A 19,194-nucleotide genomic window follows, 5' to 3' on the forward strand; every position below is an offset into this window, starting at 1 on the left:
CCTCCTTTGTAATAACACTGGGTCCCTCAGCTCAAGATTCAATCTGAGCTCAAATTTTTCCTACTCTTATGTCTGAAAGCAGAGAAGAGTGGAAGTGAGGCTTCCACAAATGTCAGATACAAATGAGTTCCCAGATGCAGATTCAAGAGAAGCTTGACAAGGTCGCAGTTTGCAGATTTCCCTGGTGCTAAAATGATCTCTGTCACTATGAAAATTGTACAGGCTAGTTCTTGGCACAAAGCAGGCAACAAAATGTGAGTGCGACACTGCTTTTCTAAAAGGTTTTTGAAGCACAGCAGCACCAAGGGGAATATACAGAGGCCACCTAAAAGAAGAATGATTATTTCACACAAGTCTCCATGATGCTAACAGAAATAACAACTTGAATATAGTGGGGAAATTATTAATATTTTCTCCTATTTAAAATATTTAAAACACTTTGAAAGTTTAAGGTTTGAACAGCCCGACTATCTCAAAAGGAAGACCCCCAAAGGATTTGTACCTTTGATATTCCTTATATAGCAAGCCTTGTTGATGGCGAATTACTGCAAATTTTCGCTTATATTCTTCTACTGCTTCTTCTAATTTCTTAAGTAACTGTTCTTTATTTTCTAGTTCCTAATGATCATTTTCAAAATAAAAATTAATGATATAATTAACAATGTATGCTTCAAATCTGAAAATACTCATCAATGGTATTCTCTAGCATAGACCTTTGCGCCACTGAGATCAACATATTGAAGAAACAGAGCTTGTGTCTTTATGCTAAAACAACATATCAAAAACAGTCTAAATAAAAGTAATGTTTAAATATTTGTAAGTAATACATTAAAAAATAATAAATAATTTTACAGCTCACAAACCAAAAAGAGTTGAGAATTACTTGACATTTTGGATTTGTCCATACAGACTACTAATGAAACTGCACACCTGGAAAGTGTTAAGCATTTCTCACACTGCCAAATGCATTCATACTTCATAACTATACAATGTAAAAAATCTTTTTTGATACAAGCAAGCTGATCGGGGTGATGATAGGCACACATCTTATTAGTTATGTTTAGTGTACTTGTTTTTTAAGTTCCCATCCCCCATTTATGTTTCGTGTGCTTGTTTTTTAAATTCCCATGCCCCCATTTATCCCATATCTTTCCCTTCATCCCAGCAATCAACAGTTTTAATTCAAGCATATTTAAGCCCTTCTTCTCAACATTCAGACCATTCCCTCCAAACAAATGAGCAACTAACTCACATGAGAAATAAAAGAAGTAAACATAAGATTACAAGGAGCTTTGGACAGAACAAGTGTGTGGCAGAAGAAGGAGAGAATTCAATGAGAATAGGTGCATGGATCTGCAGACCAGCATTCAGTTAAAAAACAACAACACAGATTTCTTTTAAACAACATAACTCTTACATATTAACTTTTGTGTATTTCTTGATAAATGCCCATTCTAGAAGAAGAATTACAGGTTTGTAAAAAGAATGCAAAAGCTACAAAGGTTATAAAGGCTATAAACACTTTTTCATGGCAGAACATACAAATATTTTTAGTACTTATATATTTCTTCCAGCTAAATGTACTCTGTCAACTTTCTGGGGGAAAAATCCTCTAATATAATCTTGGTAAAACTACATTTATGGCATTCTGGTCATGAAGAAATTGACCCATAGCAAACAAAGCAAGTGGCTTTCTTCATAAATTCACAGAAAAGACCAACTTCCTACTGGCCAAATTAGGAAGTTTATATTCTTCACCATTTATTTTATGCTTGAATATGGTCTCCTAACCTTCCGTACTATATAAAACAGGCATAGGAACTTAGATGAGAAGAACAATAGAATAGACATTTTTTGTCGATTGTCCTCTGGCTTTACAAACATTAGACTTTAGGTAAAAATGTAAAAACTGTCCACTCTCTTCCATACATATTTTTCTCCCAAGTGTATTGTATAAAAGTCTGTTTGTGATGCTGGGAATATATGGTTGTTTAATAAACTCTTTAACATAACTCACAAAGCACATCAAGCTTAGCAGCCCCAAAATGAAAAATTCGAGTACCTCAAGCTGTCCAGGAGGAGGAGCCAATTCATATTGAGTTTTCTTCCAGACATTCTAAAATATTCCTGATTTTTGGGATCTTTAAATTGCATTTGATGACTACACTGCATATGAAACAATGCAATTCTAGACAAGAAGTCTTTTGTCTTGTTGGGTACGGGAGAGGAAAGAGGGATTGGCTCTTCCCTGCAGATTGCTTTGGTGGGGTTAGAAATAAAATAATCTCTAGCCCAGAGATGTCATACAAGGAAGGTTCAGGCAACTATAGTCTATTACAACAATACACATTACAGTTTTTAGGAGACTCCCCAGTTTCCACATATGATATAGTAACAGATTTGGAAGGATTTACAAATACCCCTAGTGTGCAGGTTTAAATCAGTTACCTGTAAAAGATGTATTAAATATTCGTTCTGAGAATTAACTATATTAGCATTTGAAGGAGTCATCCCTTCTGGACGGTTTACTGCTCTGAATACTATATTGGCACCTTCCAATTGACGTAACAAACAAACTTCATCTTTAAGTTGTGCAATCTAAAGAAAATAAATAAAGAGAATAGAAGCAGTAAGACGAAACTCCTATTATTCAGCCAAAAATATGGATACAAAATGTAGAGGTGTCCAGTCTCACACTGTTCTGAATTATAAACATCTCATAATTTAGTAGTCCCAATTATTTTTTTTAATGTTTTAAAGTAAATTTTTCTATTTTTAAAATTACAATTCCACAAAAAAATTAAACACAATACTTTGAGTCAAATGGTTAAAAATGATCAAGCATCCAGAGCAGGCTCACACAGCTGGCGATCCATCTCAATTTTACTTCAGTTGCTCAAGCATATAATTTGTAGGTTATTTTTCCTTTCTTTTTACCCGCAAACATTCATATGGAGACTGAGCTAAGCCTCGATGTCCAAAACTGCATGGCTCAGATGGCTATCCAGCACATTTATTCTAAATTTACCATGTCTTTCTTTTTTAAACTCCTCAAAGAGCTTTTGGTTGACAACAATCTCTAACTACAATGCCCCAGAAAATACTGTTCTGTAATGCTACAAATACTAGGAAGTCATACTGGATCACACAGCTGTCTTAAAGGGTTTGTATAGAGAGTATGCCTTTTTATAAAGATGTCAGTTTGAAGATATGTTCAATATTAATATGTTATATCCTTTGGGATATATAATATAAACATTTGGAAGCATTCACAGTTGAGCTAAAATCACCAGCTATTATTTCAGTGGCAAAAAGGGAAAACATTTTAAAATCAATTTATTTGTTGAACCCCCGTTAGCAATGTTATTTGAGTCTCTCACATATGTAAGAAGTGTAAAATGATTATTGCTCATTTTAAGACAAATGAAACAAAAATGTTTTTGCAACTCACATTTAGCACAGCTTTCCCCAACACCTCACCTAGTAGACACAACTCTATGATGGGGCATTGGATATTAGGGTTTTTGTAAGTATGGAATAACATTTGGATTATTTGGATTTTAACTCAGTGAGAACAAGTACATAGATTATAATCCATAAATATAGCAACAAGTATGTATGATTGTATCTCTTGTCAATTATATCTGCAGGTTTTACATATTTTCAAAATGTGTACGTAAAAAATAAAATGCAAGTTACGTTAAAAAAACTGACAGCAATATCTAGCATTTAAAACGATTTTAATACAAAATATTAAGTGTATTTTGTTCTGTTATCCATGGAGCCAGCAAATTATTCTATATTTTCACTGTAAAACAAATTAGAATATATACCTTTATATTAGCATTTGCTAACTGGTTAGAGAAATTTGTTGCCTCTTTTCGAGATCCTTTCAGCTCCTGCCTCAATTCTTCATTTCGCCCCGTAAGCTGGTCAACTTGAGCTTTCAAATGCAAATTGGCATCAAATATTCCTTCTGCATTCTTTGATTCGATTGCCTATCACATTAAGAATTAATTTAGTAAACAGAAAACAAACAAAAGAACACAAATACTTCTCCATATTTCCCAATAAACTGGAGCTTTCCAGTGTGCATAAGTGGGGCTCAAAATTGCAGCCACTGTGACAGAGGGAGTACAGAGACTAATACCATCAAATCGTCATAAGGAGGAAGTGAGAGATAAAAGTAGGCAAAGCCATAACTCAACCCCATCCTTGTGTCAGCTGGCAGAACTGGCTGGCTGTGCTGAGGGGAGTTCCGACAACCCAAAATGAGCATCACCGATGCAATCCCACCAGTAAAGCTAGGGTGCACTGGGAAGCATTCTGCTTTAGGTAGTCATGACTGTGAGCTCGGCGCAGATCTAGCCGCTAAGTGATTAAGAAAACTAAATCTAACAGTACAAACACTTTCAGCATGAACATCATGTCTCAAGCTAATATTTCAGTGATCTGATTCTCTACCAAGATAACTCCAAGTAGATTATTACTTTTTAAAAGTCATATATTTAATACAACATTATAATCTGCTTTTATGTAAAATACTACATCCATATTTAAAGTATTCTGCAATGCTTTGAAGACTGACTATTCAGTCAAGATGAATTTTACTCTCATGGGTCAATTTGATTTGTGTTTTTAAGATTTTAGGGGGTATTTTGAACATATAACAGCTAATGTTCAACACTGAAGCAGTCAAAGCAAAGATAACTCTATAAATAACTTCTACCAAGCCAAATAATTCAAATGAAAGAAGGCTTACATTTACTAATCGCTCCAGACTAGGGATCATTAAGGCCGTTTCTCCTCCTTTCACACTAGGATCCTTCTGCATTTCCCTGACAGCTTGTAAAATCTCTTTCATTCCTTGCTCAAGCTGCTTGTTTTCTTCTGATAATTCTTTTACTGCAATACAATAATGTATATTTCTAAAATACTTTAAAATACTCTGGAAAAATACATCTTGGAAAAATTTCATCTTGGTTTCTGTTAGTCTGATATACAATAAAAATGGCTTATCTTATTCAAGGAAATACCCACCCACTTACAGAGTTCAGAGACTTCAGATTTCTGTGCACAAGTAGTAAATGCATCATTCTGACTCCCCAACCCTTTGTTTACTAATGATCTAATCCAGCAAAGCACATAAGCACATGCCTAACATTAAACAAGTAAGTTGTACCACTGTCTTCAATGGGACATTCATGGGTTTAAAGTTAGGCATGTGCTTAAGTGCTGTGCTGGATTGGATCTAAGCAACTTGTTATTTTAATACCAAATATTAAAATAAATAAAATGTGTTCCATGAAGTGCCACTGATGTAAACCTTTAAGTTTAAAATGAGGAATATGTACCACACAGTAGAATCTCTTTTAAAGAAGATATATGAAAGTTTAAAGTATTTATTGAAGTTCTAAAGAAATAAAAGACCTTGTTAAATTAAATTTCATCGTCATCATTTTGTAGCTTATCAGGAACAACCCTCAATCTACATTTCAGAGTTTAAAGGTATTAGGTCACACACACACACACTTTCATGCATTCTGAGAAAAACACCAAGTAAACTGTAAACTTAAAATATTAAAGGAAAAATTAGATTTGCAAGCGTAACAAAATAAAGCAGGAGAATATTAGCCCTCTAAAAATTATACATAAAGATCTGACTATCAGCAGCTATTTATAAATTTAATCATGGCCTATACTAACAAAGAATTACAGCTTACATTTAGATTGAAATTTGGCTATCGCAGTCCTGTTCCGTTCCAAATCTTTCTCTCTCTCATTTAATTCTTTTGCAAGGTATTCATTCTACCAGCAAAAAAAAAAAAAAAAATCTTAAAAACTGGATTTTCAAGACATAAGATTTAGAGTCTTTTAGTACTAGAATACTTAAGAGCATGCAATTGAGTAATAGCTGTTAAATAAAAATAGATTCCTGAAGAAATATTAAATCATACATATCTGACAGTACAATTATATTATTATAAGAAAACAGTAAAAGAAACAGTGTCATCTGCACAACAACAAAACCAGTAAAAGAAAAATATTAAAGCCATAAATAATGTTTACGCAAGCATTTAAAGTTTCCTCTCTTCATAAATATCCTATGAAAGCCTTGCACTACCTGAACTGCCTGGCTTCTGTATCTCTCAAGCTCGAGTTCTGCATTTCTATATAATGTGTTCTTGGCCAACAAATCCCTGGATATCTGCTCATTCTAGAGGAACAATGAATAATTAGAAAATGATTTGATTTCCATTTATGTATGTTACCTTTCCAAGACCTTTTCTGTGATATGAATAAAAGAAACAACTTTTACATTTTAGCAGTAAATTAAATGAATATTATTTGTTTTAGAATTTAGTTAACACATTACTTAAAAATGACCTGTTGGAGCAAAGCATAAGAGACAATAGTTTAAAAGACTGACTTATACAGACATACGAGTCCCATTTACCAATTATGGATATCAAAAAGAAGAATAGTTTGATAAATATAGAAAATACCTCTCATAGCTGTCACTCATTTAAGTTAGTGATGGGAAAGAACTCTTTAATTAACTTGTTCATTCCTGTGCTAATGATGTTCCCTATGTCATATTCTCCAGGGCTTCTTTCAGTCCAATTTTAAAAAAGATTCATGCAATAGAGACTCCACTACTTCCTTTGGAAGATTATTTCAGCAGACTAATATAGAGTTCCCCAAATTTTTCATATTGTAGACTTCATGTCATGAATGACTCCCATACGATTCATGATCAAGTGGGTCACCTCCCCTTACACTGGAAATCCAATAAAATCCGTTTGGGAAGTACAGCAATTGCTTACACAGACAATTAATGTTAGGAAACTATTTAGTGCATTGAAAAATAAATACAACTTTGCATATGTGACCAACTAGCTCCTTTATGAATCACTGGAAAGTGTTCATATACCACCATCTAGGAAGCACTAATCTAACAGATTTCACCACTTGAAATCTTTTCCTAATATTAAATCTACAGTTTCTTTGCCACTAGATGAAGAGATGGGAGAGAAAAGCAATTGAAAGCCAGCTCAGAAACTTCTCACTAGCTGGAGGATGACTGAAAGAAAGGAATCTTTCATCTCCTTAATACCTTGGTTCTTTTCCTATCCTCGTTGGTAGAAGAAACTTCAGAAGCTACTTCTCCCCTATGCCTTGCATTGGCTAAAACTGTGGCATCCTTTGACAGAGGACACTGCTCTGATATTCCACCAATCACAAACTCATAGAAACGTAGGACTGGAAGGGACCTCAAGAGGTCATCAAGTCCAGCTCTCTGCATTTAGACAGGACCAAGTAAACCTAGACTATCCCTGATAGATATTTGTCCAACCTTCTCCTTAAAAACCTCCCATGATTGGGATTTCACAACCTCACTCGGAAGTCTATTCCAGTATTTAACTACCTTTATAGTTAGAATTTTTTTCCTAATATCTAATCTAAATCTCCCTTACTGCAGATTAATCTGATTACTTCCTGTCCTACATTCAATGCACATGGAAAACAATTGATTACAGTCCTCTTTATCAACAGTCCTTAACATATTTAGCCTTCCTTTCTTGACTAAACATGCCTAGTTTTTTAACCTTTCCTCATAGGTCAGGTTTTCTAAACCTTGTATCACTTTTGTTGCTCTCCTCTGGACTCTCACCAATTTGTTCACATCTTCCCTAAATTGTGGCACCCAGAATTGGACACAGTACCCAGAATTGGACACAGAATTGTGGCACCCAGAATTGGACACAGAATTGGACAGTGAGGTCTTATAAGTGCTGAGTAGAGTAGGACAACTACCTCCCATGTCTTACATAAGATACCCCGTTAATACACCCCAAAATGATATTAGCCTTGTTAGGAACTGCATCATTGTTGTGTATATTCAGTTTGTGATCCTCTATAACCCTCTGGTCCTTTTCAGCAGTACTACCACTTATTAGCCAGTTATTCCCCATTTTGTAGTTTTGCATTTGATTTTTTCCTTCCTAGGTGAAGCACTTCGCACTTGTCTTTATTGAATTTAAGATCAATTCTCCAATTCGTCAAGATCCTTTTGAATTCTAATCCTGTCCTCCAAAGGGCCTGCAACCCCTCCCAACTTGGTGTCATCTGGAAATTTTATAAGCATATTCTTCTCTCCATTATCTAAATCAGTAACGAAAATATTGAATTCTGTGTCTCTCACAGAACTGACCCCTATCAGACCCCACTATATACATCCTCACAGTTTGACAGTGAACCATTGATAACTATTTGAATATGGTCTTGCAACCAGTTATGAACCCACCTTACAGTAATTTCATATAGACCACATTTCCCTAGCTTGCTTATGAGACTATTAAATGGGACTGTGTCAAAATACTTGGTAAAAATCAAGATATGGCAGCAAACAAGTAACTCTATCAAAGAAGAAATTAGGTTGTTTTTTGTTCTTGACAAATCCATGCCAACAATTCCTTACAAGCCTATTATCCTCTATGGAGTGTTGTTGTAGCGGTGTTAGTCCCAGAATATTAGCTTATCTTCAAGTATGGGAAAGAGACTCAAAATATAACAGCTAAATACAAGATTGAACAGCTAGTTTATAGAATAAGTAGTTAGTGGGTTTGATATACACCTTAACACATTCAAAATTGTGTTCACCAAACAAGAATATTCCACAAGAGAAGTAAATCTCATCATGGAATGGGCCACCCAAAATTCTCAGAGAATCTGCTTCAATACAAAAATAAAACCCCCTCTGACCGCACACCCCTGGTTGTCACCTACCACCTCACACTGGAACGCATGCAAAGCATCATCAAACAACTGCAACTCATACTCAATGGGGACCCCACCCTGAAAAAAAAATCTTTCCTGGCCTTCAAACAGCCCCACAGCCTCTCCAAGCTCATCATCAGAAGCAAGCTTCCCAGAGACCAGGACACACCAACTCAAAGTAGCACCAGACCGTGCCACAACAACAGATGCAACACCTGCAGACATATCTCCACTGCTACAATGATCAACACTCTCCACAACACACCTTTCCAGACCCATGGATCCTACACATGCCTATCACAACATATGGCGTACCTCATCCAGTGCACTAAATGTCCCAATAACAACTATGTGGGTGAAACCAGACGATCACTAGACTCTCCAATGAACTGAAACAGGAAAATAATAGAAGACAAAAACACTGTGTCACTTATGTGTGAACACTTTTCACAAAGCAATCACTCTATTGCTGACCTATGAGACCTCATCCTCAAAGGAAACTGCACAGCACTTTCAAAAAACAAAGCCTGGGAGCTTCAATTCATAACCTTGCTAGACACTAAAAATCATGGTCTTAATAAAGACATTGGATTTATGGCATTCTGTAACCCACTAACCCCCACTCAATTTGTCCTATTACTACAGGAGTGTTAACGGGCCACTTCACTTTGAATGGTTCCTTAGAATATGTGCTAATTACTTACGCTAAACTAGCTGTTCAATCTTGTATTTAGCTGGGACGCTCTTAGGCCTTATCTACACTGCCATTTTACAGTGCTGAAATGTTCTCACTCAGGGGTGTGAAAAAACACCCTGCCCCCGAGCGCTGCAAGTTTCAGCATTGTAAAGTGGCAGGGTAGAGAGCGCTGTTAGTTACTCCCCTCATGGGGATGTTTTTGTTTGTTTGTTTGTTTTGTTTTTTTAACAGGTGCCATGACTACACAGCCACGTTAAAGCACTGCTACAGCAGCGCTTTAAAGTTGCTAGTGAAGACATACCCTTAGAGCCCTTCCCAGACCTGAGAAAAAGCTCTGTGTAGCTCAAAAGCTTGTCTCTCATCAACAGAAGTTGGTCCAATAAAAGATATTACCTCATCCACCCTCTCTCTCTGTTATTCTCTAGGTGCTTACAAATCGATTGTTTAATAATTTGTTCCAGCATCTTTCCAGGTATTTAGGTTGACTGGTCTATAATTCCCCAGGTCCTCTTTTGTTTCCATTTTTAAAAATAGGTACTATGTTAGCCCTTCTCTAGTCCTCTGGGACCTCACACGTCTTCCATGAGTTCTCAAAAGGTCATTGCTAATGGTTTTAAAGGTGCTTCAGCTAGTTCCTTACGTACCCAAGAATGAAATTCATCAGGCCCTAATAACTTGTATACACTTATCTAAATATTCTTTAACCTGTTCTTTCCCTATTTTGGCTTGTGTTCCTTCCTCCATATTGTTAACATTAATTGTGTTGAGTATCTGGTCACCATTAACCTTTTTTAGTGAAGGCTGAAGCAAAATAAACATTAAACACTGCAACCTTCCTGATGTCATGAGTTATTACCTCTCCTTCCCTGCTAAATAGAGAACCTACACTTTCCCTTGTCTTTCTTTTGCTCCTTATATATTTAAAAAACCTCTTCTTATGGCCTTTTATATCCCTTGCTAGGTGTAACACATCCTGTGCCTTAGCCTTTCTGATTTTGTTCCTATATGCTTGTGCTATACTTTTGTACTCCCCCTTAGCAATTCATTAATGTTTCTACTAGTATCAGGCCTTGGCTACACTTGCAGCTGTACAGCGCTATGAGATAAACCTGTCTTTGTACAGCTGAGTAGGGAAAAGCGCTGCAGTCTGTCCACACTGACAGCTGACAGCGCAGTGGTGTGGCCACACTTGCAACATTTGCAGCTGTATTGGGAGCGGTGCATTATGGGCAGCTATCCCAGCATTCATGTGGCTGCAATGTGCTTTTCAAAACGGGGGAGGGGGGTGGATTGTGACAGGGAGTGTGGGGGGAGAGAGAGTGCTTTTTGGAGCATATCAGCTCTCTATTTTGCAAGTTCCGAACTCCCGGCCCCCCACTCATTCATTCACTCACTCAAAGCAAGCTGCAAACTGTTTGCTTTTCTCCGTGGTACGAGCTTTAAAACCAGCACTTCCGCATTCCTGCAGCTGGTCACAACAATGGAGAGGATTGGCCACTTGACAAGGTGATTAGTACAGCGCTGCAAGCGTTTACACTCACACCCGTGAGTCGTAGCCATTCCGCTGCAGCTGTTATTCCTCTCGGGGAGGTGGAGTACCTGCAGTGGTATACCCAGGGAGATACAGCGCTGCAAGTGCCCTGCCAGTGTGAACGGGGAGTTAGTTACAGTGCTGGGGAGGCTTTACAGTGCTGTAACTTGCAAGTGTAGCCAAGGCCTCAGAGAGCGGCACTGTCTCAGCCCCCACTTCATTCAGATAAGGGCTGTAAATTTCTGGACTTTATCTAAATGTAAACTAATTAACAAGTGACTCACCTCATGCCACAGGCACCAGCTTCCTCCAGGCCCCGGGGTGCTCAGCCCCCCCCGCCCATCCACCAACCCTGTCCCCTCCCCACAAGCCTCCACCACCACTTCACCTCTTCCTGCCCCCGCTACACCTCCACCCCACCTCTTTCTGCCCAGTTCTGCTCCATCCCCCGAGCACGCCCCATCCACACTCCTCCCCCTCACTCCCAGTACCTCCTGCACACCACCAAACAGCTGATCACAGAGGGCGGGAGGCGCTGGGAGGGAGGGGAAGGAGTTGATCATTGGGGCCGCAAGTGGACAGGAGGTGCTGGAGAGGTGGTGGGGAGCCGGCCACTGGTGGATGCTAAGCACCCACTAATTTTTTTCCGTGGGTGCGCCAACCCTGGAGCACCCATGGAGTCAGCACCTATGCCTCATGCTACTGTGGCCTGTTGCATAACTGAAACTAAAACATAAGAATGGAGAGAACACTACAGTCATGAGGGAGTCTGAAAGGTAAGATTGGAAGGGGGAGAAGTTAAACAAGGGTTTGTTTTGTTTTTTTGCAAAACACAAAACTGACCACAGAACTAAAAAGCTCTCTAATCTTGTTTTCCATTTAAAAACAAAAACAAACAAACAAACAAACAAAAAACCCCTCTTTTGTACTTTTGATGTCTACATATTGGCTAAGAAGCAGTTGTGATTCTGGTGGCTTTATATTTAAAGAACTTTCTATGTTTTATTACTGACGCCTCAAATGTGCTGGAATGGAACTGTCTTATATATGTTAATGAAGTTGAAACACAGAAAATAAAAAATGTACATTGTCTGTTATCTGTTACTGCGTATATTTTCTGAATAATTACAAAAGGTAAACTTACAGGTATGCTGGAGAAGCCTCACCTGCGATCTAAGAAAAAATAATTCACTCCTCAACTGCCCTATGAGATTTTCGACTGGATCTGACTGACATACGTATTCTGATAGTCCACTTTTCAAAATTTCTGCCTGCAATGATTCTGGAAAGGCTATCTGTTCTTTGCTGACATCATGAAAATCAGTTAAGAAATCAGAATACTTTATTTGAGAATAGTCCTGTTCATCTTTCAGCTTCGCTACTTGTGATTTATAGGATGTTAGTGGCTTTCCAAGAATAGACTGACAAAAAATGGCAGATTTTTGACTAAGAGTCAGCCCTCCCTGGAAATCTTCAGAAAATGTTTGGTCTGAACCAGAGCATATTGCTGTTTGTTTCTGAAAAGATGCTTTTTCCTCATAATTTTCACCGTTCTGTCCTTGAATCTGCTGGCTTTTGGAATCCTTTTGCATTATTTGTGCAGCAGAAAATGAACATGGATAGTCTGATTTTAAGCCTTTTGATAGCTGTCTATTAGTTACATAGTCTGTTGTTCCTAGTGTCTCTGTAGATTGTAATCCTGATGATCTGTAAAGTTCTTTTATAATAAAAGTTTCTGAACTATGGCCATCATCTTTTGGCTGCATCTGTGCCAGGTGTCTAGAATCTAACTGGACAAAAATATTTCCACTTTTTTCTGACTGATTTAGATTACGAAGTACACTAGAAATTCTTCTTGATAGATTTCCCAAAGCCATGGTATTTTCAGATATATCCTTCTCAGATTTTACCAAACTAACTGATGCTCCTCTAATTGAAAGTATGTTTTTCATTTCCATGTTATATGAACTGTTATCCTGTATTCATAGAAAAGTAAACAATGCTTATTATTGTTACATCAGTATGTAAAGACAATTCATTTATGATTAGGAGTACTTGTGGCACCCTAGAGACTAACAAATGTATATGAGCATAAGCTTTCGTGGGCTAAAACCCACTTCATCGGATGCATGCAGTGGAAAATACAGTACAAAGATGTGTATATATATATTTTCCTACTGTATTTTCCACTGCATGCATCCGATGAAGTGGGTTTTAGCCCACGAAAGCTTATGCTCATATACATTTGTTAGTCTCTAAGGTGCCACAAGTACTCCTCGTTCTTTTTGCTGATACAGACTAACACGGCTACCACTCTGAAACCTGTCATTTAGGATTATTTCTTTAGATAGTTACACTAATAATTAATAACTATATGGAAGTCTAAAAACTATATATGCAGACACTAACAGTTCCTAGTTTGGGGCCCAACTCGTACAGAAAAAATACAATACACACTAACATATCATGACCCTACCTTTGCTTTAACTTCATCAACATTAACTGTGCTCATGAAGTCTGATTTCCCTTTTTTTGTCTTCAGATCTTCAGTAAAGCTATCAATCAGCTGCAGGTCATCTGCATCCAATCCTAATTACCAATACATGTATGAATAACAAATTATTATGAATTTATCAATCCCCTGACAACAAAATGAAATGTTCCAAACAGTGGGCTAGCTTTCTGGTCCCTGTTCTGTGATGCAAAGAAGTCATAAAGTTGCTCCTGGTAGGCAGCTGATGATTCCCCTGGGGTGGATGTACTTCTGGCTGGTGTAGAATTGGCATAGCCAGCTCTTTGCAACATCTCTGTTACAAACATTTGCCTGAAGAGAGAGGGAGGGTGCGGCTGGAGCGTTCTGCACTCTGACAACACTTCAGATGCCATTACAAGCCAGCACAAGTTAGAACACACATGAGGCTGGAGAATTAGTGAAATACAAAGCCACTCCATCCCTTTCCTTCCAACTTGAACTCGGGTGCAGCTGAAGATCGGGGCCACTATCTATACTCAGCTTCATAACATTTAGATATATTAGCAAATGCGGCACATTGTCAAGTTATCCCAAATAAATCTACACAGAACCACTTTCAGTGGCTGGTCTGAAAACTGACAAAATCTAAATAAACAGCCATGATTCTGTCCTACCTAACATTGCTGCTCTTTTTCCTTTCTCCTGAGCCAGTTTACGAATCTGTTGTTTCAGTGCAAGTCTTTCTTCTTCCAGTCTTTCAATCTGCACATTAATCAAATATTAATATTTATTTCTGTTCAGTTTCATTTTACAAAATATGCATAAACACAGTTTATCACTTGCCTCTTTTAAAAGGATCTGGTTTTCAGCTCTGTACTGCTGCTGTTTTAGTGCCTTGCTGTTTTTAAATTCAGTTAAATCTATCATTGTTTTTGGATCAAGACCTGCAACACAATCCATGCTGTGTAATTATTCATTAGTTAGAAAAAATAATTCTAACTTTACAAAGCATTAACACATAACCCATTTAAATAAGAATATTTTGATAAATATTCAAGTAGGATTACAAATAATTATACAGAAAACCAGTAAGGGCACTTATTTTCTTCATATATAACAGCTCTTCCATGCCTAATATAATCTGGAAAAAGGACAATATTAGTTGACTTACCCATAACTAAAAGTAATATACTTAATTTCAGGTAGTAATTTATCTTTTGCTATAAAAGACCCTAAACAGACTAACTCATGTTTTTTCTTTCTGCATTTTTCAATCAATATTATGACAGATAACACTATAATATTTTCTTTGCAAATATCATAGTGTTAGAATGTAGTATGCTGGATGAGCCATTCTGGAATCAGGAAAAGTTAGATAGCATCATGGAAATAAAAATGAAGATTGCAAACACTGCTTCTTCTTGTTCTTCTGGGGGACGTGGAGGGGTGGGGGAGGAGAGAGAGAAATGTAGCTCTGTCAAGAGCAGCTTACTGACCACATCTGTTCATGAACAATCCTACAGCTAATAATTTCTTCCTAATAAAGAAATAAATTCATCACTTCATTTTTAGTAAGACAAATAAAATAACTTACACACACTGAATTACAATAAGGTAAGATATTTGAATAATATAATGTTATTTGAACTCTATGACACAGTGAAATCTTTGTAAAATTTCATTAATGACATACCTAAGCGTTCCCTGAGGTCTTCATTTTCATCAAGAAAATCATTGATTTTAAGTTCAAGTTTGTTCACTTCCTTAATCAATCCTTCAGTCTCATGATCTCTTATTTTAATCTGCTTTTTTAAATCCTTTATTTCAGCAATAGCATCTTCCAAACCATATATCCCCTGAAATAGTCCCAAAAGTGAATTTAAAAGGACTTCATAAATTCTCCAAACATTATACTAAAATTAAAGACTCATGACAGGCAAGAAGAAGGTTATGAGTAAGTGGAGGGATTCTTTTGAAAGAACATTATAGGATTAAGTTGAAGTAATCCACCCCCTTGAAAGGCCTGATCCAAAGTCCATTGAAGAGCAAGTATAATAATTTTTCTGATCATGGAAAATAGCACTTTGTAATTAGAGTGGAAGTCTTAATTTATAATACTTTATATCTCTTTCCTTTTTTAAATTTTTGATCAAAATTGGCACATGACTATAAGTGTTTGTAAGTAGTGTCACCATGACAATGCATGCAGTTTTACTGAATTCCAGCATACCTTTGTCAAAAACCATACATACAGATTTTACATAATGTCATTGGATGCAGATATCTTCTTCTGGAAATCTGAAGTGTCCTATTTTTTTTTTATTTTATCAATCAAAATAGAAGGGTTCTTTAATAATTAAAAAAGTTTACTTAAGATATATTGCTAATCCAAACAGCATTTGCAGTGAAAAGTTGAATGAGTATGAACACAAAGGTGTTTTTTGCTTAAAGTAAACGTTAACCATACTTGTTCAATGTTTCATAATAAACTTATTCAGAACACGGAGTTATTTGAACAAATCCTCTACCTTTGAGAAATCCACATGCCTCTCTGTTGAGTCTGAAGTAGCAATACTAGCGCACATTTTAAAAAAGTACTTTTTAAGAATATTCTGCAGCCCTAAAAAATGTTGCCATAAAAAGGTCCTGTTTTTTTATTTTGAAAATATGGTTAAAAAAAACAAAACAAAAAAAAACCCTTTGTTGCACTGTCAAACAGAATTGTCATGTGATCACACTTTCACAAGTATTGCTTAAAAAACAAACAAACAAAAAAAAAACTTAAAGCTTATCACTGATAATCAGACATCATCCGGCAATGTGACACTTACTATTTAACAAACAACACAATTCAATGCAATGGAAAGGAACTGCATCTTTTTCTTTACCCTGAGATGTACATGTGTAACATGTACACGCTAAGTCCCTGATCCTGCAATGAACGCCACACACACACAGATCTCTGCAAAGAATCAGGGCCCAAATTTGCAGAATATTTTGGGAACGTAAACATTTAAAGCACAGTTAGGATCAGGAAAGCAATTATCTAAAAATAGCATCTTTTCATTCATCTTACTTCTCTGACAAACATTTTTTTACTTGGTGCTCCCAGTGAGTTTCAGAAGTGCTTTTCCCACTGTCTGCATGATGGAGTTCTGTTACTAGCTTAACTGTGGACCCTTCAAAAGCTCCTCATCTTGGCTATCCAACTTCTGTTGTCTCAAGACAACTATTCTGGATGCTCAAATGGAAGCTTCACATACCTTGCCAAATATAGCTTAACTCAAGACTCAATTCACTCATCTACCATTTACAACAAGATCAAGGAATGCATAAGAATGAGAGAAAAACAACATGGGAAATTGTTCATTTGACATTTGTTTTTGTTTTATTTTTCAGCTAGAACATAGTAAATGGATAAACTGCAAATAAAAAAAAGATCTGTTGAAGATATAGTCAAAAACTACTCTTTTCATTTTATCAAATAAACTGTGTACCGTTTCATAGTCTCTCATTCGCTTCAGAGCCTCAATGAGTTCTTTGTCCTTTTCCCTAGCATCAGACTCTGCTAATTCTGCCACTCTCTCAGCCTCTTTAGTTCTCTGTTCCAGCAGTTGCAATTTTTCCTGTATTTCTCCAATACGATTCTGCTGAGCAAGAGATGAGAGACCTGGAAAGAAAGGCAAATTTTGCTGTTATATTTTGAATGATTAAGAACATTAAGCCATTTCTGATATGAAGTAACTGAGTGCTTCCACTTTGCTTGGATTGAATCTAGAAAAGTTGCCTCAAGTAAATTATTATTTTGTATTTCAGTTTTGGTTTTCACAGATCTTTTAACTTCATTCTGCAATAAATAGTTTTACAGCAGTTTATATTATGGCCTTTTTATTTTTACAAGCAACCATTAAGGCAACTTATCTGAAGTTAGTTCATATAACAGACAATAGCATTCCATTTGAGTTCAATGGCACAACTCACATATTTAGAACTCTTAATGGTGTGTAAGACTTTACAGGATCAAGACTTTATATATTAAGGCCCTGATCCTGAAAAGACTTATGTATATGTTTAATCTTATGTATTCTGATTACTTCCATTGAAGCCAATAAGAGTGCTCACAGTAAATGAAGTTAAGCACATATGTAAGGGCTTGACTACATGGGAAATATATTCAGTTATAATGGTATAATTATACTAGTGTAGTTAAACTGTTACATTTATGCTGGTATAACTCTCCTACATAGACACTCTTATTCCAGAAAAAGAATGATTTTTTTCCCCAGCTCATCTTAGTCCTTGGCTACACTGTCGCTGTACAGCGCTGCAACTTGCTGCGCTCAGGGGTGTGAAAACGTGTTCCCCCTCCCCCCCCCGAGCGCAGCACTGTAAAGCGCCAGTGTAATCAGTGCCTGCAGCGCTGCACGCTCGCTCGCAGCGCTGCAAGCTACTCCCCTCGGAGAGGTGGAGTACATACAGCGCTGCGAGAACTCTCTTGCAGCGCTGGCGGCGCGACTACACTCGCGCTTCACAGCGCTGCCACGGCAGCACTGTGAATTCCCAAGTGTAGCCAAGGCCTTAAACTGCTTCCAAAGTGACATAAATTAAACCAGAAAGAAGCATTTTTATACCAGAATAACTGTGTCCACAAGGGGTGTTATACCAGTATAATTATAGCAGTTTAAATTCACACCTTATACCTTTATAACTTCCCTATGGAGATAAATAAGGCCTAAATCTATGCAGAATCAGAGCCCAGCTACATTTCTTTGCTTCTGGAGGTCTAATAAATGTTCTCTTACTGCAGTTTGTATCTGAATTTAACTTACTCTTTTTAAGTTAATTTTTCACAGAGTCACAGTTAAATTACCGTATCTACTTTTGTAATTGGTATGTAGGCAATATATTACTGTTTGTATATATAACTATGCAACAGAAGATGTAACTGCATATTTCTGAGTAAAACTTACACAAATCTACAGAACTTGAAGAAATATGACAAGTATTTATAAAACAGTCTTTAATACTAGATACTTCAATAGCTATAAACAATGAATTTGATCACACCCACACACTGAAAGTCAGTCCCCAATGTTTGTCAATGGAAACAGTGAATCAGTAAGGGAATAAATGTCATTCATATTCTTTAAACAATGTAAAGTTTTAAAAAATGCTCATTATAAGTTGCCAACATGTATCTTTAAATAAAAATACCGACTTACCTTTATCTTTTTGGAGTTCATTTTTCAAATCCTCAATAATCAATGCATTTTTTTCCATTTCTTTTGTATATTGTTCAATTTGCTCAGTGAGCAACCTGATCTGACTGTCTCGTTCTTGCACCCCCTACAAAAATGCAATTATGTTAGAAAAGTAATTAACATTTAATAAACTGCTAACACAGAGTAACTTACTACTTTGAACAGAAAGAAAATGAAGAGATGTAGAACAGTTGATACAAAAAAAATCTGATAGAAACAATTAAAGAAACAGTAATACTTACAACATAAAGTTCAGATATTATCTAGTAGTTGGGTATATAAAGGCAAAGCAGTAAAAATAAAAGAAAAATAGTCAAGTAAAATATACAATTAATATAAGCTTGTAAAAATAGTACTTTAAGCAATACCCTTTAAATACATATTTATTGAGCTGTTTTGAGATATATATCAACTTCAGTGGACCAACATGCAAACTTAAAGTTAAGCATGT

At 36.5% G+C, this 19,194-nt stretch overlaps 1 protein-coding gene across 3 annotated transcripts in view; it reads right to left on the reverse strand.

Annotated features, from left to right (window-relative positions):
* Window positions 1–19,194, reverse strand: part of CEP290 (centrosomal protein 290) — a 113,840-nt gene that overhangs the window by 61,054 nt on the left and 33,592 nt on the right. For 2 of the 3 annotated variants that reach the window (XM_034772369.1, XM_034772375.1), the window contains 11 exons: window positions 18,705–18,828; window positions 16,980–17,152; window positions 15,176–15,338; window positions 14,326–14,426; window positions 14,157–14,244; window positions 13,486–13,598; window positions 5,724–5,808; window positions 4,763–4,905; window positions 3,834–3,998; window positions 2,449–2,598; window positions 503–618 (listed from right to left, as the gene is read on the reverse strand). In XM_034772369.1, coding sequence (XP_034628260.1) covers window positions 503–618; window positions 2,449–2,598; window positions 3,834–3,998; window positions 4,763–4,905; window positions 5,724–5,808; window positions 13,486–13,598; window positions 14,157–14,244; window positions 14,326–14,426; window positions 15,176–15,338; window positions 16,980–17,152; window positions 18,705–18,828 — 1,421 coding nt within the window. Of the gene's footprint in view, window positions 1–502; window positions 619–2,448; window positions 2,599–3,833; window positions 3,999–4,762; window positions 4,906–5,723; window positions 5,809–6,124; window positions 6,218–12,175; window positions 12,986–13,485; window positions 13,599–14,156; window positions 14,245–14,325; window positions 14,427–15,175; window positions 15,339–16,979; window positions 17,153–18,704; window positions 18,829–19,194 lie in introns of all 3 variants that reach the window. The other variant, XM_034772383.1, reaches the window with a different exon arrangement.

Source organism: Trachemys scripta, chromosome 1 (assembly GCF_013100865.1).
Source record: "Trachemys scripta elegans isolate TJP31775 chromosome 1, CAS_Tse_1.0, whole genome shotgun sequence".
NCBI classification, from domain to species: domain Eukaryota; kingdom Metazoa; phylum Chordata; order Testudines; family Emydidae; genus Trachemys; species Trachemys scripta.